At 44.1% G+C, this 24879-nt stretch overlaps 1 protein-coding gene across 2 annotated transcripts; it reads left to right on the top strand.

The window, feature by feature from the left end:
- Positions 1 to 10845: 10845 nt before the first annotated feature.
- Positions 10846 to 16659, top strand: LOC124659769 (E3 ubiquitin-protein ligase RNF4-like). 2 transcript variants are annotated; one of them, XM_047197584.1, is made up of 7 exons: positions 10846 to 11217; positions 11491 to 11855; positions 11971 to 12034; positions 13300 to 13302; positions 15789 to 15913; positions 15999 to 16160; positions 16339 to 16659. In XM_047197584.1, exons 2-7 carry the CDS (start codon positions 11538 to 11540, stop codon positions 16411 to 16413), a joined length of 747 nt encoding a protein of 248 aa, XP_047053540.1. In that variant the 5' UTR covers positions 10846 to 11217; positions 11491 to 11537; the 3' UTR covers positions 16414 to 16659. The 2 variants fall into 2 exon arrangements, with proteins under 2 accessions (XP_047053540.1, XP_047053541.1); XM_047197585.1 differs by lacking the exon at positions 13300 to 13302.
- Positions 16660 to 24879: the final 8220 nt, after the last annotated feature.

The raw sequence follows: 24879 nt of genomic DNA, 5'->3' as shown, positions 1-24879 counted from the left end.
GTGATGTCTACGGGAGCTTCTATTCTTGTAGCAGTGTTGGGCCTCCAAGAGCAGAGGTTTGTAGAACAGCAGCAAGTTTCCCTTAAGTGGATCACCCAAGGTTTATCGATCTCAGGGAGGAAGAGGTCAAAGATATCCCTCTCATGCAACCCTGCAACCACAAAGCAAGAAGTCTCTTGTGTCCCCAACACACCTAATAGGTGCACTAGTTCGGCGAAGAGATAGTGAAATACAGGTGGTATGAATAAGTAGTAGCAACGGCACTGTAAAAGTGCTTTGCCCGGGACGATAGAACAAGCGGTAGTAATGCGGCAGTAGTAACGCGATAGAAACGAGTAAACAAACAGCGATAGCGATATCTAGGAACAAGGCCTAGGGATTACACTTTCACTAGTGGACACTCTCAACATTGATCACATAACAGAATAGATAAATGCATACTCTACACTTTTGTTGGATGATGAACACATTGCGTAGGATTACACGAACCCTCAATGCCGGAGTTAACAAGCTCCACAATAATGCTCATATTTTAGTAACCTTTAGTGTAAGATAGATCAAAAGACTAAACCAAGTACTAGCATAGCATGCACACTCGTCACCTTCATGCATATGTAGGAGGAATAGATCACATCAATATTATCATAGCAATAGTTAACTTCGCAATCTACAAGAGATCATGATCATAGCATAAACCAAGTACTAACACGGTGCACGCACTCGTCACCTTTGCACACATGCGGGAGGAATAAAACTACTTTAATAACATTGCTAGAGTAGCACATAGATAAATTGTGATACAAACACATTGCAATCATAAAGAGATATAAATAAGCACCTCACTATGCCATTCAACAGTGAATAAGTATTCCGTGAAATATAGCCTAAGAGACCCACACGGTGCACACACTCGTCACCTTTACACACGTGGGACAAGGAGTCTCCGGAGATCACATAAGTAAAACTCACTTGACTAGCATAATGACATCTAGATTACAAGCATCATCATATGAATCTCAATCATGTAAGGCAGCTCATGAGATTATTGTATTGAAGCACATAGGAGAGAGATGAACCACATAGCTACCGGTACAGCCCCGAGCCTCGATGGAGAACTACTCCTCCTCATGGGAGCAGCAGCGGTGATGAAGATGGCGGTGGAGATGGCAGCGGTGTCGATGGAGAAGCCTTCCGGGGCACTTCCCCGCTCCGGCAGGGTGCCGGAACGGAGACTCCTCGTCCTCCGGATCTTGGCTTCGCGATGGCGGCGGCTCTGGAAGGTTTTCCGTATCGTGGTTCTTCGCATCGGGGTTTTCGCGACGGAGGCTTTATATAGGCGAAGAGGCGGCGCAGAGGGTCGAAGGGGTGGCCACACCATATGGCGGCGCGGCCAGGGCACTGGGCCGCGCCGGCCTATGGTGCGGGGGCCCGAGTGCCCCCTCCTGGTCCTTCCCGGGTGTTCTGGATGCTTCCGGTGAAAATAGGAACCCGGGTCTTGATTTCGTCCGATTCCGAGAATATTTCGTTACTAGGATTTCGAAACCAAAAACAGCAAGAAAACAAGCAACTCGGCACTTCGGCATCTTGTTAATAGGTTAGTTCCGGAAAATGCACGAATATGACATAAAGTGTGCATAAAACATGTAGGTATCATCAATAATATGGCATAGAACATAAGAAATTATCGATACGTCGGAGACGTATCAAGCATCCCCAAGCTTAGTTCTGCTCGTCCCGAGCAGAGGTAAAACGATAACAAAGATAATTTCTGAAGTGATATGCCATCATAAACTTGATCATATTGTAAACATATGTAATGAATGCAGCGATCAAAACAATGGTAATGACATGAGTAAACAACTGAATCATAAAGCAAAGACTTTTCATGAATAGTACTTTCAAGCAGGCATCAATAAGTCTTGCATAAGAGTTAACTCATAAAGCAATAATTTAAAGTAGAGGCATTGAAGCAACACAAAGGAAGATGAAGTTTCAGCGGTTGCTTTCAACTTGTAACATGTATATCTCATGGATAATTGTCAACATAGAGTAATATAACAAGTACAATATGCAAGTATGTAGGAATCAATGCACAGTTCACACAAGTGTTTGCTTCTTGAGGTGGAGAGAAATAGGTGAACTGACTCAACATAGAAGTAAAGAGAATGGTCCTTCAAAGAGGAAAGCATCGATTGCTATATTTGTGCTAGAGCTTTTATTTTGAAAACATGAAACAATTTTGTCAACGGTAGTAATAAAGCATATGAGTTATGAAAGTTATATCTTACAAGTTGCAAGTCTCATGCATAGTATACTAATAGTGCCCGCACCTTGTCCTAATTAGCTTGGACTACCGGATCTTTGCAATGCACATGTTTTGACCAAGTGTCACAATGGGGTACCTCCATGCCGCCTGTACAAAGGTCTAAGGAGAAAGCTCGCATTTTGGATTTCTCGCTTTTGATTATTCTCAACTTAGACATCCATACCGGGACAACATGGACAACAGATAATGGACTCCTCTTTAATGCATAAGCATGTGGCAACAATTATTATTCTCATATGAGATTGAGGATATATGTCCAAAACTGAAACTTCCACCATGAATCATGGCTTTAGTTAGCGGCCCAAAGTTCTTCTCTAACAATATACATGCTCCAACCATAAAGGTGGTAGATCTCTCTTACTTCAGACAAGACGGACATGCATAGCAACTCACATGATATTCAACAAAGAATAGTTGATGGCGTCCCCAGAAACATGGTTATCGCACAACAAGCAACTTAATAAGAGATAAAGTGCATAAGTACATATTCAATACCACAATAGTTTTTAAGCTATTTGTTCCATGAGCTATATATTGCAAAGGTGAATGATGGAATTAAGGTAGCACTCAAGCAATTTACTTTGGAATGGCGGATAAATACCATGTAGTAGGTAGGTATGGTGGACACAAATGGCATAGTGGTTAGCTCAAGTATTTTGGATGCAAGGTTTAGGCTAGCAAGGTTATTTGAAACAAACACAAGTATGAACTAGTACAGCAAAACTCACATAAAAGACATATTACAAGGATTATAAGACTATACATCGTCTTCCTTGTTGTTCAAACACCTTACTAGAAATTATCTAGACCTTAGAGAGACCAATTATGCAAACCAAATTTTAGCATGCTCTATGTATTTCTTCATTAATGGGTGCAAAGTATATGATGCAAGAGCTTAAACATGAGCACAACAATTGCCAAGTATCACATTACCCAAGACATTATAGCAAATTACTACATGTATCATTTTCCAATTCCAACCATATAACAATTTAACGAAGAGGAAACTTCGCCATGAATATTATGAGCTAAGAACACATGTGTTCATATGAACCAGCGGAGCGTGTCTCTCTCCCACACAAGCATGATGTAATCCAATTTATTCAAACACAAACAAAAATAGAAAAAAACAAACAGACGCTCCAAGTAAAGTACATAAGATGTGACCGAATAAAAATATAGTTTCAGGGGAGGAACCTGATAATGTTGTCGATGAAGAAGGGGATGCCTTGGGCATCCCCAAGCTTAGACGCTTGAGTCTTCTTGAAATATTCAGGGGTGAACCACCGGGGCATCCCCAAGCTTAGAGTTTTCACTCTCCTTGATCATAGTATATCATCCTCCTCTCTTGACCCTTGAAAACTTCTTCCACACCAAACTTTAAGCAAACTCATTAGAGGGTTAGTGCATAATCAAAAACTCACATGTTCAGAGGTGACACAATCATTCTTAACACTTCGGACATTGCTCAAAGCTACTTGGAAGGTAATGAAACAAAGAAATCCACCCAACACAGCGAAAGAAGCAATGCGAAATAAAAGGCAGAATCTGTCAAAAACAGAACAGTCCGTAAAGACGAATTTTAAAATGGCACCAGACTTGATCAAATGGAAAAACTCAAAACTAATGAAAGTTGCGTACATATCTGAGGATCACTCACGTAAATTGGCATAATTTTCTGAGTTACCTACAGAGAATTAGACCCAGATTCGTTACAGACAGCAATGCTGTTTCTGCGCAGCAATCCAAATCTAGCATCAACTTTACCATAGAGACTTTACTTGGCACAAAAACATGATAAGGAGAGGTCGCTACAGTAGTAAACAACTTCCAAGACACAAATATAAAACAAAGTACTGTAGCAAAATAACACATGGGTTATCTCCCAAGAAGTTCTTTCTTTATAGCCGTTAAGATGGGCTCAGCAGTTTTAATGATGCACTCGCAAGAAATAGTATTTGAAGCAAAAGAGAGCATCAAAAGGCAAATTCAAAACAACTTTAAGTCTAACATGCTTCCTATGCATAGGAATCTTGTAAATAAACAAGTTCATGAAGAGCAAAGTAACAAGCATAGGAAGATAAAACAAGTGTAGCTTCAAAAATTTCAGCACATAGAGAGGCATTTTAGTAACATGAAAATTTCTACAACCATATTTTCCTCTCTCATAATAACTTTCAGTAGCATCATGAGCAAACTCAACAATATAACTATCACATAAAGCATTCTTATCATGAGTCTCATGCATAAAATTATTACTCTCCACATAGGCATAATCAATTTTATTAGTTGTAGTGGGAGCAAATTCAACAAAGTAGCTATCATTATTATTCTCATCAAGTGTAGGAGGCATAGTATAATCACAATAAAATTTACTCTCCATAGTAGGTGGCACCAAAAGACCACTATCATTATAATCATCAGAAATAGGAGGCAAAGTATCATCAAAGAAAATTTTCTCCTCAATGCTTGGGGGACTATTAAGATCATGAAAACCAGCTTCCCCAAGCTTAGAACTTTCTATATCTTTATCAACAATGGTGTTCAAAGCGTTCATACTAATATTACTACCAGCATGCAAATAATATTTCATAGGTTTTTTAATTTTCGCATCAAACAATCCATGTTTTAAATCAGGAAATAGAATAAGAAGCTCATTGTTGTCCATTATGCCAAACTAGTGTAAACAAGAAACAAAAAGATGCAATTGCAGGATCTAAAGGAAATAGCTTCGAGCACAAACACAACGGCGCCAGAAAAATACTTTACCTGGGACCGGAGTATGAGAGCCTTTTACCTTTCCTCCCCGGCAACGGCGCTAGAAAAGTGCTTGATGTCTACGGGAGCTTCTATTCTTGTAGACAGTGTTGGGCCTCCAAGAGCGAGAGGTTTGTAGAACAGCGACAGCAGTTTCCCTTAAGTGGATCACCCAAGGTTTATCGATCTCGGGGAGGAAGAGGTCAAAGATATCCCTCTCATGCAACCCTGCAACCACAAAGCAAGAAGTCTCTTGTGTCCCCAACACACCTAATAGGTGCACTAGTTCGGCGAAGAGATAGTGAAATACGGGTGGTATGAATAAGTAGTAGCAACGGCACCGGAAAAGTGCTTTGCCCGGGACGATAAACAAGCGAGTAGTAATGCAGACAGTAGTAACGCGATAAAACGAGTAAACAAACAGCGATAGCGATATCTAGGAACAAGGCCTAGGGATTACACTTTCACTAGTGGACACTCTCAACATTGATCACATAACAGAATAGATAAATGCATACTCTACACTTTTGTTGGATGATGAACACATTGCGTAGGATTACACGAACCCTCAATGCCGGAGTTAACAAGCTCCACAATAATGCTCATATTTTAGTAACCTTTAGTGTAAGATAGATCAAAAGACTAAACCAAGTACTAGCATAGCATGCACACTCGTCACCTTCATGCATATGTAGGAGGAATAGATCACATCAATATTATCATAGCAATAGTTAACTTCGCAATCTACAAGAGATCATGATCATAGCATAAACCAAGTACTAACACGGTGCACGCACTGTCACCTTTGCACACATGCAGGAGGAATAAAACTACTTTAATAACATTGCTAGAGTAGCACATAGATAAATTGTGATACAAACACATTGCAATCATAAAGAGATATAAATAAGCACCTCACTATGCCATTCAACAGTGAATAAGTATTCTGTGAAATATAGCCTAAGAGACCCACACGGTGCACACACTTGTCACCTTTACACACGTGGGACAAGGAGTCTCCGGAGATCACATAAGTAAAACTCACTTGACTAGCATAATGACATCTAGATTACAAGCATCATCATATGAATCTCAATCATGTAAGGCAGCTCATGAGATTATTGTATTGAAGCACATAGGAGAGAGATGAACCACATAGCTACCGGTACGGCCCCGAGCCTCGATGGAGAACTACTCCCTCCTCATGGGAGCAACGAGCGGTGATGAAGATGGCGGTGGAGATGGCAGCGGTGTCGATGGAGAAGCCTTCCGGGGGCACTTCCCCGCTCCGGCAGGGTGCCGGAACAGAGACTCCTGTCCCCCAGATCTTGGCTTCGCGATGGCGGCGGTTCTGGAAGGTTTTCCGTATCGTGGTTCTTCGCATCAGGGTTTTCGCGACGGAGGCTTTATATAGGCGAAGAGGCGGCGCAGGAGGGTCGAAGGGGTGGCCACACCATATGGCGGCGCGGCCAGGGGCTGGGCCGCGCCGGCCTATGGTCGGGGGGCCCAGTGCCCCCCCTCTGGTCCTTCCGGGTGTTCTGGATGCTTCCGGTGAAAATAGGAACACGGGTCTTGATTTCGTCCGATTCCGAGAATATTTCGTTACTAGGATTTCTGAAACCAAAAACAGCGAGAAAACAACGAATCGGCACTTCGGCATCTTGTTAATAGGTTAGTTCCAGAAAATGCACGAATATGACATACAGTGTGCATAAAACATGTAGGTATCATCAATAATATGGCATAGAACATAAGAAATTATCGATACGTCGGAGACGTATCACCAGGCAAAACGCCGAACACCACACGGGCAGGATGGCCACGAGGGCCCCCCGGAACTGTTGGCGAACTCCTCTGGACGGCGGAACTAGGACCGATGGACGGCGAGGAAGTCGGTTGCTCGACGGCCCAGCCCACTCCAACGGTGGGAAATGGCGGAGGCGAAGAGGGGTGGTGCAGGCAGGGATCTAGTGGGGTGGGTGCAGAGAGGGGCGAAATAGAGTTTTTCTCTACCATCGCCGACAAGATTGACCGCCCGCTTTTCTGTTCCATCTCCCCACCTTGTGGGTTGGGTGCGGCCTGCGAGCCAAAAATAGGCTTACGGTAGGCGACTCGATAAAATCGTCTGGCTCCCCCCCCCCCCCCCCCCCCACACACACACACCCCAAAGCCGTTTGGGGGCCTTTGGGGTGGGTGTGTGGGTATGCAGGGAGCGAAGATGTTGTAATGTTTGAATATTTATACCCCTTGCGACACAAAGGCGATTAACTAACATATATACTATCCGTAAGTGTCCGCGTTTCTTTAAAAAAATTGAACTTATAATTAAATAGGTATGCCCAAGAATATTTGTGGTAGCCAATAATTTTCAGAGCCCGTACCCAATGGATATAATATCGGATCATGTATATTATTGATATATGTCATATAACATTTGTTCTGAAAAAATGTGAATATGTCTCGGTCAATTTAGAACTTTTTAAATTCCAGTCACCCACAAAATTATTCGGTTGCACTTTTTTGGCAAAACAATATAATTATACTTATTTGACTAATCCTAATTTTATCTAAAACACTAAAATATTTTTAGATATATTTTATATCAGATAAAGTTGGAACATATCCACACAGGGTCACTTATATTTTAAATGGAGAAGTAGCAAATCTCACAAATTAGAGCATCTAAGGTCGCACCCCCGAAAGATTTTTGGTCGCGTCGGATATTTTATCGGTTCCAGTCGTGTGTCTCAAAGACTCTTTTCGCCTGGCGCGGCCCTATACGCTGTCCAGCACCCCGAGGCCGTCCCCGATCAACAAGGGATGCTTCAAGCGCGCCGGACAAAGCGAGAAAACATGCGGGTACCCACCTGTCGGCGACCAAATCCAGAACGGTTGGTTCCCGCTTTTTATTTCTCGTCGCGCTTCCCACCCCTCCGCAGCCGCTCGATTTGCCGGTCGTCTCGACGGCCAATCTCTCTTGAGTCTGGCAACGTCAAGACCTCGCCGCACTTTCCGCCGCCGCCGCTTCGCCAACGCATCCCAGCACGCGCCAAGCAAACCGCCCATCCTCCGCGCACATATGGTGTTCGACGGCTTGTCTGGTAGACGCGACAGGTCACTGTTCGTTGCCTCTCTGCCGCGGATGAATTTTAACCATTTGTTTTGCTTCAGACATGGATAGCGAGGACGAGATGATCGTCCAAATGATGGAGGACGAGCAAGCCTTCGACAACAACCTTTGAGAGAATTTGTCGATCATCGCGTCCCTCGAAAACATGCTTGACGCCAACGCGGAGAAGAGGAAGAGAGTGCTCCGCGAAGGTTCACATGCGGGAAGAAAGAAGTCGAAGCCTCGGCAGAGGATGGAGGGGCATACCATGCTGCACAACGACTACTTTGCAAATGGCCACAGGCTGACAATTTTCGCGTCAATATAGGATGAGCAAAGGTTTGTTCATGAATATCCTTCATGGCGTTCGAGGGTTCGATCCCTACTTCAAGCTGAAGCACGGCGCAGTTGGCACGGCCGGGTTCTCGTCGATTCAGAAGTGCACCGCCGCCATAAGGATGCTAGCATACAGAGCATCTACCGACACATGACGATTACCGTCGTATGAGTGAGTCTACTGCCATTGAGTGCATGTATAAGTTCTGTCGAGCTGTGGTGGGAAAGTTTGACAGATACTAGTTGAGAGGGCTAACTGAAGAAGATACTGCAGGGATCATGCACCAAAATGCAACGAAAGGATTCCCTGAGATGCTTGGAAGCATCGATTGTATGCACTGGTCATGAAGAACTGCCCGTTTGCTTGGAAAGGTATATACAAAGGGCGTCAATGATATTGCAGTGTGGTACTTGAAGCTGTGGCAGATTATGACTTATAAATTTGGCATTCTTTCTTTGGCATGGCAGGATCACACAATGACATCAACGTGTTGCAGCGGTCTCCGATGTTCAACAAACTAGTGGAAGGTTATGCTCCACCAAGCAACTATGAGATCAATGGCCTCCAATATACCAAAAGGCTATTATCTAGATGATGGTATATATTCAAAATGGGCGACTTTTGTCAAAACAATTCTGGTGCCATCAGGTCAGAAGAATTGCCACTTTGCTTCGCGACAGGAGGCTTGCAGTAAGGATATCGAGCGGACATTTGGTGTGCTTCAAGCTTAATTTGCTATTGTTCGGTACCCTGCTCTAAGCTGGTCTCACGACCAAATGTGGGAGGTGATGCAGGCTTGTGTGATCATGCACAACATGATCATCGAGGATGACCGCAAGAATCGGGTTAGGACACATGTTGGTTCCTATGAGTGTCAGAGCTCTCTTGCGGAGGTTGATCATGAGGTGCCTGCAGATTTTACTGATTTTCTCGCCATGAACGGAAATATCCATGACAACAATGTTCACGAGCAACTTCAACATGATCTTGTTGAGCGTATGTGGAGTGTCAAAAGATTATCAACAAATGTGGCAGCGCCTTGATCTAGCCCCACTTATTATATTTGTTCAATTTCTTATTGTTTGTTGTGTTTTAATTCGAAAATAATTTTTAGCAAATATATTTATTTGTATGGTATGTTTAGTAAATGATTGTGTTTTGAATACTCTAATAAAAAGTAAAATTAGGACCTCATTTAGGAAAAACGACTAGGCAACGATGCCACCTAAACGCGACGTTGTTTCTGCTTTGGGAGAGACGACTAAACATGCTCTTAGCTGCCCCATTTGGGAGTTTTACCATGTGAACTAAAAAGGGTCCAGCAGCGTGCCGCAACTCCTATGATTTTCAGGAAATGGGGAATTTTATTTTTTGCCCAACTTAGCTTTGTACTTCTTCGATTTGCCCTCCATTACATTGAGCTTTCCTTTTTGCCACTTTACAATGGGCACTCGATAATTTGCCCTTCTAAATTATTTTCATTTCTTTTGACGATCGAAAGACTGAATACAAAATTACCCTGGCCGTCCCGACTCAAACAAAACAAATCAACTGCACTTGTCTCCTCTGTTTACAACGGGGTGGAAGAACCCTAGCTCAATACTGGCCGCGAAGCTTCCGTCCACGTCGGCGCTCGCTGCTGCACCTCCCTATAGACAGCTACACATCATCCGTTAGTTGCTGCCCCGCTTGCCGCGCGTGGACATGCTGATTTACCGAACGCGAGCACTACGGAGAGCGGGCGAGCGCGAAAGAGGATTGGGGTGGAGGGGAGGGGAGGCTCTCGGTCACCTGCGAGGATTGGGCCGGAGGGGAGGCACTACGAGAGGGCGGGCGCCACCCAGCTCCTCTAGACGGGGTTGTTCTGTTCGAACGAACATGACGACGCGGGACACACAAACGGAGAACAAGAACTCAATCCAGGTTAATCAGCTAAGAGGGGCAACTTCGTCATTGTATGTGGGCAAGGGCAAATCATCAAGTGCCAAAGTAATATGGGGCAAAAAAGAGATCTCGGTATAATGGAGGGCAAAACATAAACTGCCCACGTAAAGAAGGACAAATAATAAATTTCCCCTAACAAAAAATAAAATTAGGTTCTCATTTAGGAAAAGCGGTTGGACAACGACGTCTCCAAACACGACACGAAGAAACAGTGTTCCCACACGACTGTTGATTGTTGATGCTCCTAGCTGCCCCATTTGGCTTAAAAAAAAAAGCTGCCCCATTTGGAAGTTTTACCGTGTGAACTAAAAAAGGGTTCGGCAGCAGAGCGTGCGGCAACTCCAAAGATTTTCAGGAAATAGGCCACCCTCCCCCTTGGTCAAGTCTTCTCCCCTTCTTCCTAGTTCCTCCCGCCTTCCTTCCCCAATTCCCCAACCTCAAGTCCCAACCCTCGCTTACCACCTTCTCCGGCCGCCGTTCGCCGCCGTACGTTGTCCGCCTTTGGATTCACCCGCTCTCCTCCTCACTCACTAGCCCTACTGCTCTCTGGAACCTTCCCTGTGAAGGGCCGCCGCGTGGCGTGCCTGTACGGGCGGGCAGGCAGGCGGTACGGATGGATCGTCCCAGCGGCGTTGGCGGCGGCGGCGGGATGCCTCTGCCCCAGCACATGCCTGATGCCGTGGGCCTCGCCGCAGCGGCTGATCCCCAGTTCGTTCTGATGCGCAACACTATGCGCGAGAAGATGTAAGTGGTCATTTCTTTTATCGTCACCAGTTGAACCCAATAGAAACTTACCAGCTATAAAACTTAGTACTATATGGAGTGAAATCGTTAATTGTACGCCCTAAACAATAGTACCGAGTATTATTACTGCTTATTGAACCGTTATGTTGTGGTAGATTGGTGGAGCTGGGCCTTTTCAGGAATTATATGACATCTCCTTAATTATTATTCATTAAAAACAGCTGGGATTCTGTCTGTATTTGATCCCTGATTTTGTTTGAAACATACTTACAGGGGGTTCTATTGGCTTTGCTCTAGCCTCTAGCTTTCACTGCAACAGCATGAGCTCCCTTGGTTTCGCAAGGAGGATACCGAAGAGGCGGCGGACTACCAAGACGCCACCGCAGCAGCAAGTGGAGCGACAACTTCTGGACCTGAACTCATTTCCAGCTTTTGAAGGAGCTGGTAATGGGGGTTCACTATCCATCCAGGAGCCTGCCTCACACAGCAGGACCTCTGGTACGGTGGTTGCCGAGACCTCACAGCTCTTGTTGCCACCTGCTGCTGCAGAGTCAAACATTGGCATGAATAGTTTCCCCATCGATGTGGAAGTGATTGATGATGATGTTGTGATTTATTCTTCAAGACCACTTCCTCAAGTATGCTCCACATGCTTGCTTCTAGCTTATGTTTTGCACTTGCCGATTTCATTTACTTTGTGATTGTATGAGAAGAAGGCTAGGTAATGCTATTTCTGTCTACTTTATGTCTCAGGCTAGGCAACAATCAGCCACTGTGATAATAGATGATGATTCTGAAACTCCTGCTGGACCAACAGGTATCTCACAAATTGTTCGGCCCATACTGTTACATTTGGATGTAATTGTGTATGCATATTTTGTATGAAATTGATTCATACTATTACGATATCGTCATGCAGCTTTTGATACATGTTGATAGGGGGCGCATGTTTTCATTTGTTCTTAGATGGATTCATGTCTCAACCTTGTGTGACCCGTGAGTTGTAATGGATGTTGGAACGTTAATAAGTTAATATGCATCAGCCGACGCAGAGGCCACGGGATGTCCCTGTTTTAAAAAAAATGCAGCTTTTCTTTATCTCATATGAGGTTATCATGATAAATTTGCAAGTCACCAGAATTCTTATGTTTACTGTGCAAAGTAGTGTCCATCATCTCCTGTGGGAAATGAATGATTGTGCTTCGTACAATGTGTCATCTCATATGTTTACTCGTGAAGCCTATATTTAGAGTATCGGCCAACATGGAGGTAGGATCTTGCAATATGCCAGTATATTCCATATCTAGGGTAGTTTTCATCTGCCTTTAAGGCAGAGTCTAGTAATGAGATTGTGTTTTACAAACATCTAAGCGGTTGGTCTAAGATTTTACACCTAAGTTAGACAGCTTCTAGCTGTACAATTTGCCCTGGGTACCATTAAAAAAGGCCCTCGCTAACTATAACGTAGTTACTCCATTGCGGTGCAATTTTGAAGGCTCAAGTTTTAATTGCGCCTAACAGCAAAAACTAACTAGGTAACATGGGAAATATTTTCCATGTACACTTCAGTTTGCAGCATAGCACAGCTCCATAATAAAGTAAAACTCAAGTCTTCACATGAGCTCTCTATCTGAGTAAGACTTGAGACCTGACATACACAAGTTTGTGTGTTAGAACATAATTTCGGGCCATCTTAGGCCGAGAAAAGGCCCTGGACGCCGGCTCCACCTGCTACGGCGGTGCAATGGGTGACCTAGCACGCACTGGGCCTTTCATATGAGAACCAGGGCTCGAGCCGTGGTAAGTACCCTCATGGTATTACCACCGTTCGAGACACGCGCTCTTGATCATAGATAACAAACAAAGAAACAAATCACACAATTAATATTATTTTTAGGGCAAAGTAGTACTCCCTCCGTTCTGATTTAGTTTACATTCTAGAGAAAATGAGACAATAGTATTGCATTTATTAATACTACTTAGATGTGTAAACAACCAATCCAAGCTACATTGAAAACAACAACATCCTATAAAGAGAGCAAAATCATTTCGTTTTCAGTGTTGTTGTTGACTAAAAGCTAGAATGTAGAGTATTTCAGAACAAATTTTGGGGCTAGAATGTAGACTATTTCAGAACGGAGGAAGTATGTACTATGTAGAGAAAGCAATGATGACTTCAAGTTATGCTGGGAAAACAATCTTGTTTTGGAAACAATTGGACCCCACCAAGATCACTGGGACTCATGTTGTATAGAAATTGTCAAAACTACGTCCCAGTTTTATCCAAGCCATACCTTTGCAAACAGAAGACGTGCTTGTTTCTGTCTTGTTACGGAAACTGCTTATAATTTACTAGCTTTGAATGAGGGCAAGAGAAATAATCTAAACTTGGGCAACATGGTCTTCAATCCTAGGCCGGGCAACATGGTCTTCAAACCTAGGCCACCAAAACATGCATATCTTAGCATTAAGATGTGTTCTACTCTTGTTTCAATGGTATTGCCCGATAAATTCATGATCATATAAAAATACTTTATCAATGCAATTTCACTACCACCAACCTACGGACATTTGCCCACTTTTGCTAAGACTCATGGAGATTTATTTCCCTGGTGGTCATCACATCCATGGCCGGTCCTAAGATTTCGGGGGCCAGGGCGAAAGTAGAAAATAGGACCTATAACCATCAAAATAGTTATTTATAGATGTAGGTATGTAATGTTATCAATAAACACAAAAGCAATACTGATATGAACTACTCCCTCCGATCCATGATAAGTGTTGTGGGTTTATTTCAAATTTCTAAAAATGAACTAAAACCACGACACTTATTATGGATCGGATGGAGTAGTATATATTTATACTATCTTAACTTTTTAGATGCAAGGTCACTTATGAGTATAGCAATACAAATCTTACCGATCATCACGTCGGCTCTACCCATGGCCATGGCCATGGTGCGGTCTCCCATTGACCTAATCAGCATATAGCCCCCCCCCCCCCCCCCACTTAAATACTTAATCCCATCATGGATTCAACTTAACAGAAGGAAAAAAAGGCCCACTCTAACCAAAGTGGGAAAAGGGCAAATAAGAAAGAAAAAAGGAGCAGGTTCAGCCGCTAGAAAACAACGACCGTATCTCTTCGTCCTCATCCATATACGAACGAAAAGCTTCGAAACAGCTCTAATGGCACCGCCGCAGACTTCCGCCGCCGATGCGTATGCGTTGGCTAGTTTGGTTTTGGGGGCCCTTTGTTTCCCAAACTTGGCAGTGCAACCCCCTATGCCTTAAATTCGACTCCCCACGTTTTCACGTGTTCCTATCACATGCCATGTTCTATATATAGGAATTCATCCTAGCCAAACTTGGGCAGTGCATCCCCTATGTGTTAAGCTCGACTCCCCGCATCATCTGTTTTCATGTGTTTTTATTATTGCATCCCATGTTCTATATATATATGATAAGTATTATTGTATGTTAATCCCCTTTACAATAAAGATGAGTATAGCGCAGCTGGCTAGCAAGCATGCTGCTTTATGTAGGTTACGCGTTCGACTTCACCATATCACATTAGGGGAACAAATATTTTTCGCCTGTTTCCCCTTCTCTGGTTTACTTGCCAGACTTACCGGGCCCAGCCGTTGGTTCCCTTTTTGTTAGATTGGTGGTTCTGTGATGTTTCTTAAGCAATATTTATAGCGGACTTACTGCAAAAATTAATATTTTTTCAATTCCTTATAATTTAAGCTTCCTGGTGCCCCCACCATCTGTATTATTGTGTTGATCATGCCCTTAACTTCTAGAGTATTCCACATCAACAGTCGGTTAGGATTGATACGAAAGAGCTTGATAGAAAATTATTTACATTTTTTTTTTGCGAATAGTAAATCATTTACAATAATATGCATGGAAGCTAACATTCTTCTCTTTTTTCATGGTTTGCACTTGGCACTGCATTAAATCGATACAGAATGTAAGGAATCCAATGTTCAATAAATTCCATTGAAATCTTTCCTCGTTTCGGCATATCCTCATAATTTGAGGCATGCCGCCGTGTTAGACAATTCTACTACTCATCTTCATGTTGAACGGCTGTGATATGGGATCATCTGACCTGTTGTACCATAAAAGGGCTCCAAGTATTATACTCCCTCCGTTCCATAAAAAGTGCCGGAAACGTAGTACAAAAATTGTACTAACCTAGTACCAAATATCTGACACTTATTGTGGATCGGAGGGAGTACTTTTTTTTTGCCATCATGGCAATCTTTATTAGCTCTAAGCATTATGCTGCCTGAAAGTCGTAACCTTGCTTCATACTTAATGCTGAGTATTCCTTTTGTTTGCTTCGGACTTAATGCTGAGTATCAATTAGATATGGGATATGACAATGTTCAGTTTCACAGCATTTCCCAATAGTGATTTATAACTTTTCCAAATTAAGATATACTAAAACTATTGCGTCTTAGATGCTGTAGACGGGTGTCTATTTTATTCATTTATTTCCTAGTTTGCCTTCTTTTCCATGTTTCCCATCTAATAACATGGTATGTACATCTTTTGTTCCAGGGGAAGGGCTTGATGAGCATGTGAACACATTATTGTCTCTGGGGATGAACCCTAGGCACAGTTGCTCGAGAGCACCGAACAGCCTTGTAATAAACATAGAAGACACACCTGAAACCAACATCTTGGTGAGAATCGTACACTGTACTTCACCAGTACCACGAATTATCTAGTAGTTATATCCGTTTTCTAAGGCTTTCTTGAACACTGTAGCCCAAGGCTGTGCAGGCTCTCCCTGAACCTGTGAGGGAGGTCCCAAGGGAGCCAAAGTTCAGCTGCCCAGTCTGCATGAATGAGCTGGTTGAACCATCGTCAACCATCTGTGGTCACATCTTCTGCCAGAAGTGCATCAGGGCTGCCATCCAGGCTAATAAGGGCCTTTTTGTTGTGGCTTTTTTTGGTTTTTTGGCTTTTGGATTTTGGAAGCCAAAAACAAAGATCCTATTCTTTTAGCTTCCAAAACCCAAAAGCCAATAAGCACCTATTTAGGTGCTTTTTTTGGTTTTTGCCAAAACCAAAAAGCCAAAAAAAGCCACAACAAAAGGGCCCTAAGAAGTGCCCCAACTGCCGGAGGAAGCTGCACATGAACAACTTCCACCGGGTGTACCTCCCAACGACAGATCATTAGACTGATCCAGCCATCCAGGGAGCATTAGAGCTGGGGTACCTGACCCTTTTTGGCATCGGCAATTGTGGACTGTATCTGAACTATTCTTCACAGGGTTTATCATCGACACTCAGTTCGCCCTAACAATTTAACAAGTGCTTGAAACGTGGTAACAAATCTGCATCCCTGGTAAAGGACCCATAGTCTTTTAAGTGAAAACCTGTGCTTGGTATTGTGAGCTTCATTAGCTAAGAAATATTTAACACATTTCCTTCTTGTTGGAGTATACTCCCTCTGTTCCATTCTATAGTGCCTATTGTTTTTTGGCACGGAAATTAGCGCAAGAGTATTTTTTTTACACAAGACCCCTAGCAGAACGATTTGAGATCAACATAAAATGTGGGAAATCCATATCTTCCTAACTTACCATAACAATTTTGGGAGCTGAACGATTTGGGAGCTGAATGGGGAGGGGGTAATTGAAAAAAAGCTAAGTTACAACCTTATATTCTGAAACAAATGCCAAAAATCTATAGGCACTATAGAAAGGAACAGAGGGAGTATTATATTGCGTGGGCACCTCTAGAGTATGGCTCTGCTCTGTGCCTGCAATGCCTTGTTAGATTTTAGCTTTATACGCTGTTGCCTAAATTTAGGCCCATTGAGACTAAAATCTTGTCACGTACAACTTCAAAGTCTTATACTCCTGTTGGGCTCAGAAATCAAGTTCTGTGGTCACCCTGGGCCAGTCACTGCCTAGGCAAGAATCTTCCTGGGCGTGATAAGCTGGGCATGCATTTAGGTTGTTTTTGGTTTACAACCAATGTCTACCTTGCCAAAATATTGGCTAGCCCACAAATTTTGGCTGTTGTTTGGATGGGTAGAGGATTTTGGCTCGTCCAGCCAACGATGCCGTGCCTGTGCTAGTCCTGGCCAAATCATTGGCCACTTGAGGGCGGTGGAAAATTGGTAGCTTTCACTAGGTCCAGTTCCAGTCCGTTCCTTCTTTCTTTTTCTTTGGCTAGCCAGTCAGTTGCTTCGATCGCTCAATAGATGAGCGTGCAACTCTGTCTGTACCATTTCTTTTCCTCTCCTGCAAAAGCGCAAGCTGCCGCCCAGCAGGCCTTCCGTGGCTTCGTGTCAAGTTTGAAAACTTCAAAAGAGTAACTGTAGTGCAACATTGGAGTGTGTGTAGGATAGTACTGTATTTTGAATTGTAACACTTTCTGCTATTTTCAGTTTCTTAATAACTTTCTACGTATTTATAACCAATCCATCCAAGACAATCCCACACAAAAAATCGTTTTTCCACAAAATAGCTCCACAACTCGGCGGATAATTCATATCTTTAGGCTTCTCCACAATGGGGGTTCTTTAGGTGTTGCTCTAGGTGTTGAACAGTGCTGGGCTGACATGTTGGTCAGTCCACTGCGCAGTGTATGGGCCGAACACCAGTTGGGGTTGTGTCCGGCGACCTTGTCACCTCTGGCGGCCAAGGTTCAGACAGTTTGGGTGTTTGAAGAGCCATCATATGTCATGCCACCTCTTCCTTCACTTCCACACTTATTCACGTGCTTCCTCAACATTGTCCCTTACTTCCGTCCTCTTCGGTTCAACCTAACAATGCAATGGCAAGGAGGTTCAAGTAGTATTTAGTCCAAGAGAATAGGAGATGGACACACATAAAGGAGAAGGAGAAGATTCACGTCCGAAGGCCATGTTGTCATGTCACAAGTTGGAGCGCTTGATATGGTAATGTCCAGGAAACCAACCATTTCACATCTCCCCATCCTCGGTTTAACTCTTCCCTATTTTTTGAAGAGTAAACTATCAAGTTAGGCTCGTGATTGAACCTATGCAAGAATCTTCTTGGGCTTACTTAGATAAGCATGTCATTTGGTACAATGCACGAATATCCTCAGAATGTGTTGTTCTTATGGAAAGAAAGACGCGTTAGAATGCACCAACCTAAATTCATTAACTACATTGCGATAAAGTAGTTGTTGCTCCGTAGATGTGAATGGATCATCTCATACCAACGAGACATCTCTCTCGTTTTCTTGCTCTTTTGTATCATCAGCTATTTAACATAGTTTTGTTTTGAGAGGACAGACGACATACCCGTGGTACATGCTTGAACAAGCACACCACATCTGTTTACTTACAATATGAAGTTCTTTAGCATGTTGAGCCATGAGACCTTGGTAGGCTTGAGTTTTGACTTTGTAAGAAAATGATTGACCGGTCAAAGTTTCGGTTACAAACACGCAATATTGAAACGTTTGTCACGTGCCGAAATTTCGAAATATTTCTCTGGCTGGAATTAATTCTATCACACTCTTTTGGCCGAACGTAATTGTAGAAAATATGAAAGAGTAGACAATTATTAATGTCCTTAATTATCGTTTCCATCATCTGGCTATATAGTATCTGTGCGATATGCGTTTGGCATCACTTGGCGGCGCAGATGAATCAGGTGAGCTCCAGCGCCATTGGCGGGTCTGATGTGCCGCCACCACCAGAACAGAAACAGATGCTGGATGCGGTAGGCCTCACCATGGGGGTGGATACCGTGTTGGCGATGAGGCGCAGCATTAACCGAGAGAGGATGTAAGCATTCATTACTTTTATTCGCTCCGATTGGGATGACTAGAATGTATACTATGTAGTTTATTCACTAACTAATTTAATGGCTAAGGGTTTTGATTGCATACCTGAAACAGTAGTGTTGTATACGAGGCCTTTGCGCAGAAATTATGAAACTTTTGTGATGTAATTGAACCTTCCCCGTTCTTGTCCTCTGCCGCAGATTTTGATCTGATACCTTGTTCTTGAAAATCACAGATCCGAGCATATAGAGAGTAAGAAATACTTGGCTAACTTGCAAGGGATGCTGCCAGACCTTGCGACACAGCTCGAGGAAATATTGTTTAAAGTTCATGGATGCAAGGTGTTGCTTTTTTTTTCCTTTTGTGATTCGATTTTCAAACAATCAAGTTAATCTCCAAGCAAAAAAATATACTATACTGTTTCACCATTTTAGTTACTGGTATTTATGTTTTTTTGGGCAGAGGGAGTACTACAATATGGTGGAGCGACTGTTTGAGCCAGAATTGCAGCTTGCTATCCAGCTCTTGAGTGTCCAGAACCCACAAAATCAAGAACTGTCAAGGAATATCCAAACTTTCCCTGCAATAGGAACAGATTTTTGGGCACCTGGTAGTATCAAGGGCGAAAGTGGAAATCCTATGATGTATTCTGATGTGACATATAAGATGGGACTTGCTTCTTCATCTCTAACAGGCATGGTGCTTCCACAGAGTGCACATAATTTAACAAAAAATGCTGCTCATACCATATCCTTAGGCTCTTTCAAATATTCATCTATTGCACTTCAAAATTATGCTCCATATACTATTCGTTCTTACAGATTTATATATGATCCGCACATGTATATTTGTTTTCTTTTTCGAGTTTGTATTATAGACCATGTTTCCCATTTACTAAGTTGCTTGTGCTCCCTTCTTTCCAGGAAAACATCCCAAGGTGATGGAGGCGAAGGAGGTCCCAACGGAACTAAAGTTCAGCTGCCCAGTCTGCATGAACGAGCTGGTGGATGCGTCGTCCACCATATGCGGCCACATCTTCTGCGAGAACTGCATCAAGGCCTCTATCCAGGCTCAGAGAAAGTGCCCTACCTGCCGGAAGAAGCTGACCCTGCGCGGTTTCCACCGGCTCTACCTCCCGGCGACAAACTAGAGCCGCTGCGCCAATCTGAACTTTCTCCCCACCAGCATTTTGGGATTGTATCTGAATTAGTCTTCACAAGGTTATCGTTACCATTTAGTTTTTTCCCAAAAATTTGAGAACCATGTTTCCATGGCACTTGAGACGTCGTTAAAAATAAGTACCTGTAGCTGGTTAAGAATACAGATATCTCAAGACTGTTGTTGCCTTTTCCTTTGGCATGTCAAAGCCCGTGCCTGGTATTGTGAACTCCGTGTGCGATGAAATATTTGATATATATTTTTTCTGTTTCTTAGGGTATATGATGTTGTCTGCAAACTCCAGAATACAGATTTGTTCAGGTCACAGGTTTGAAGATTTGGTTATTTTCAAGGCTAACCCCGCTTTATTAATAATTATATGGAGATTCCTCCTAGCGATCGATGTAGGGTCCACTATCCACCGCTGGTATCGCTACTGCCGTTGCAGTGCCACTGGGAAAAGCCCAAATAGGGGAGGGTGGCGGCGGCAGCGTGGCTTTCCTCGACTCGGTGTGTGAGCTGTCCGGCATCGAGTGGCTCAATGATGTGGCCTCCGCCACCGTTAACGGCTCACCTAGGCAAGTGCGGGCCGGATCCTGGCTTTGGCTGTGCGCAGGTACTTCCTGGCAGCGGTTCAGACGCTCTAGTGAGGGCATGCTAGCGAGTATGGGTCCGGTGGTTCGGCTAGTAACGGTTGGTGCAAGTATGCCAGCGAAAGCTTATTTTGGCATTGGCTGGGACCGTCGACGACAACATCCACCTGGGAGTATCATCTTTGGAGTCGTATATCGATCAGAGGGTTCAGTGGATGGCTTTGGTAATGGGTACATATCTTTGCTTGCTCTCATGAGGTGGCCAAGGTGTGGAGCGGCGTGGCATCTACCACCACTAGTAGAAAATGGGTCTTTTTTTAGGGGCTGCAAGGAGCATTAGTTCGGGCCATGTTTTGAATTGGGACTATTGCTAAGAATAGTCTCGGTTCCAACGGCTAGGACACGCAGCTACATCTAGGCCTGGTTAGATCGGGACCTTTAGTCCCGGTTGGTGATACCAACCGGGACTAAAGGAAATTCGGTGGGTGCAGCAGGCCGTGATCACCTTTAGTCCCGGTTATATATACCCCAGCCCTGCCCAGTGGTTGTGAGCCACACTTAGTTTTTTTCCTTTTCAAGCACAAGAGGTGTATGTTGGTTTGCTTTCTCTTATTATGCACAAGACCTGTTCGATGAAATGGCTCAAAGCATGTTGCCACTTGGGTTCACATAAAACAAATATGATCTCGAAGTGCCCGAGCCACACTTAAGGTTTCTCCTCCTTTTTTCCTTCTCGATCGAGGTTAACAACTTTATCCTTTCATCCGTTATTGATAAAATCCATGTGTCGATGTACATCGCTTCATTATTCATGATGTTCCGTAAAGGTTTTTGATGTACTTAATTGTATAATGCAGATGAGCCGACAATGGATGTACGTTGACCGACACAGTGACGAGTACATTGAGGGTCTGAAAAGTTTTCTCCGTATGGCCGTGGAAAACAAACGGGGAGGTTTTATGTGTTGTCTGTCAGAATAAGAAGGTTTACTCTTCCTCGAACACCCTTCACATCCAACTATTTAAGTCTGTTTTCATGCCCAGCTATAATTGTTAGACCAAACATGGAGAAAGAAGGGTTATGGTGGAAGAAAATGGAGAAGAAGAAGAGGATGATGACACATATCATATGTTCCCTGAATACGGTGATACTGCAATGTGGAAGCGAAGATCGAGAGACACCAGATGATCCCACTGATGATCTTGGTCGGGCCATTGCTGATGCAAAGAGAGATTGTGAAACTGAAAAGGAGAGGTTAAAGTTCGAGCAGATGTTAGAGGATCACAAGAAATTATTATACCCAACTTGCGAAGATGGCCAGAAGAAGCTGTACATGTTGGCTAGGACACCATCTTTGAATATATTGACTTACCAAGCGTACGAGATAAATGGAAATACATTTTACGCGATCGCAAGATAAAAAGTGCACCAACCAAAATAGTGGTGTCTGCATTGATGCAACAAACGACAATGGCCAAAAGGACACATATATATTATGGCTACATATAGGAGATATGGAAACTCGACTATGAACCTTCTTTTAAGGTCCCTTTGTTTTAGTGCAAATGGGTCAAGCTGACGAGAGGCGGGGTTTAGATAGACTAGCTGTACGTAATGACAACAAGTGGATCTCAATAATTTTGGGTACAGAGACGAACCATTCGTTCTAGCCAAAGATGTGGCTCAGGTTTTCTATGTGAAGGACATGTATACCAAACCGAGTAAAAGGAAAAATAAGAAAATATATACATCATACGATGAGCCAAAGAGCCACATAGTTCTTTCAGGGGAAAAAACATCGTAGGAGTGGAGGACAAAACCATGGGCGGACACACAGAGGGGCCGGGTGGGCAGTGGCCCACCCTAAAATCTGAGAATTGTTTTACTACCCCAAATAATTTTTTGGTCCAGAGTCGTGAACTCCTTGCTCGTCACCTCCCCTTTCCCAGGTCGCCGCCTCCCTCGATCCCTGTCGCCTTGCCCGTCGCCGTCTCCCACTCTCCCAGGACGCCTCCTTGGCTTGGCCAGCCCCCCTCCGGAACCGGCCCACCCAACCTCCCTCCACTCCCACCGTGACGCCGCCCCGCTGGCCTATGGAGATCCAACAGACGGCCCTTCGCCGCTTCGGCTCGGACGATGACTGCCTCGCTGATCGCTGCACATTTTCCGCCCAGTGATACGCGTACAGCACGCGTCCGTTGGGAACCCCAAGTGGAAGGTGTGATGCGTACAACGGCAAGTTTTCCCTCAGTAAGAAACCAAGGTTTATCGAACCAGTAGGAGCCAAGAAGCACGTTGAAGGTTGATGGCGGCGGGATGTAGTGCGGCGCAACACCAGGGATTCCGACGCCAACGTGGAACCCGCACAACACAACCAAAGTACTTTGCCCCAACGAAACAAAGTGAGGTTGTCAATCTCACCGGCTTGCCGTAACAAAGGATTAGATGTATAGTGTGGATGATGATTGTTTGCGGAAAACAAGTAGAACAAGTATTGCAAGTAGATTGTATTCGATGTAAAAGAATGGACCGGGGTCCACAGCTCACTAGAGGTGTCTCTCCCATAAGATAAATAGCATGTTGGGTGAACAAATTACAGTCGGGCAATTGACAAATAGAGAGGGCATGACCATGCACATACATGATATGATGAGTATTGTGAGATTTAATTGGGCATTACGACAAAGTACATAGACCACTATCCGGCATGCATCTATGACTAAAAAGTCCACCTTCGAGGTTATCATCCGAACCCCTTCCAAGCATTAAGTTGCAAACAATGTACAATTGCATTAAGTATGGTGCGTAATGTAATCAATAACTACATCCTTGGACATAGCATCAATGTTTTATCCCTAGTGGCAACAAGACATCCACAACCTTAGAACTTTCTCGTCACCGTCCCGCATTTAATGGAGGCATGAACCCACTATCAAGCATAAATACTCCCTCTTGGAGTTAAGAGTAAAAACTTGGCCGCAGTCTCTACTAATAACGGAGAGCATGCAAGATCATAAACAACACGTAGGTAATAGATTGATAATCAACATAACATAGTATTCTCTATCCATCGGATCCCGACAAACACAACATATAGTATTACAGATAGATGATCTTGATCATGTTAGGCAGCTCACAAGATCCGACAATGAAGCACATAAGGAGAAGACAACCATCTAGCTACTGCTATGGACCCATAGTTCAGGGGTGAAATACTCACTCATCACTCCGGAGGCGACCATGGCGGTGAAGAGTCCTCCGGGAGATGATTCCCCTCTCCGGCAGGGTGCCGGAGGCGATCTCCTGAATCCCCCGAGATGGGATTGGCGGCGTCGACGTCTTCCGGAAGGTTTTCCGTATCGTGGCTCTCGCATCGGGGGTTTCGCGACGAAGACTATTTGTAGGCGGAAGGGCAGGTCAAGAGGCGACGCGAGGGGCCCACACACCAGTGGCCGCGCGGCCAAGGCCCGAGCCGCGCCGCCCTGTGGTGTCGCCACCTCGTGGCCCCACTTCGTCTCTCCCTCGGACTTCTGGAAGCTTCGTGGCAAAATAGGCCCCTAGGCGTTGATTTCGTCCAATTCCGAGAATATTTCCTTACTAGGATTTCTGAAACCAAAAACAGCAGAAAACAAGAACTGGCTCTTCGGCATCTCGTTAATAGGTTAGTGCCGGAAAATGCATAAATATGACATAAAGTATTCATAAAACATGTAGATATCATCAATAATGTGGCATGGAACATAAGAAATTATCGATACGTCGGAGACGTATCAGCATCCCCAAGCTTAGTTCCTGCTCGTCCCGAGCAGGTAAACGATAACAAAGATAATTTCTGGAGTGACATTGTTGACGTCAGAAACCCCCTGGCGGGCAGAGACGGGCAACACGGTAGAGCCGGGAACAACTAGGGCTGCGGCTGGCCCCAGTCCCTCTGAGCGACGGCCCGCAAAGCCTCCTGGTCGCACGCGCCGATGTTTATCACAAGGGCGTGCCACCTGACCTATACCTGGTCAGTGAAGGTGTGGATGATGCCTCGCTTAGTTTCCTGCAGGGCACACACGTAAACGCTAAATACGAGCCTCGATCGGCTCTGGTTATCCCGTGAATCGGCTCAAAGAGCCGATCCA

The sequence above is a fragment of the Lolium rigidum genome, chromosome 6 (genome assembly GCF_022539505.1).
Source record: "Lolium rigidum isolate FL_2022 chromosome 6, APGP_CSIRO_Lrig_0.1, whole genome shotgun sequence".
Classification (NCBI taxonomy): Eukaryota; Viridiplantae; Streptophyta; class Magnoliopsida; order Poales; family Poaceae; genus Lolium; species Lolium rigidum.
The sequence above is the reverse complement of the archived record's forward strand: the minus strand, read 5'-3'. Positions and strand labels throughout refer to the sequence as shown.

Excerpts from the sequence above, each read along its gene's own strand:
- LOC124659769 (XM_047197584.1), top strand. The coding sequence starts at position 11,538 with ATGAGCTCCCTTGGTTTCGCAAGGAGGATACCGAAGAGGCGGCGGACT. Across the intron at positions 11,856-11,970 it reads CTTCAAGACCACTTCCTCAA|GCTAGGCAACAATCAGCCAC; the intron begins GTATGCTCCACA and ends TTTATGTCTCAG. Across the intron at positions 15,914-15,998 it reads CACCTGAAACCAACATCTTG|CCCAAGGCTGTGCAGGCTCT; the intron begins GTGAGAATCGTA and ends TGAACACTGTAG.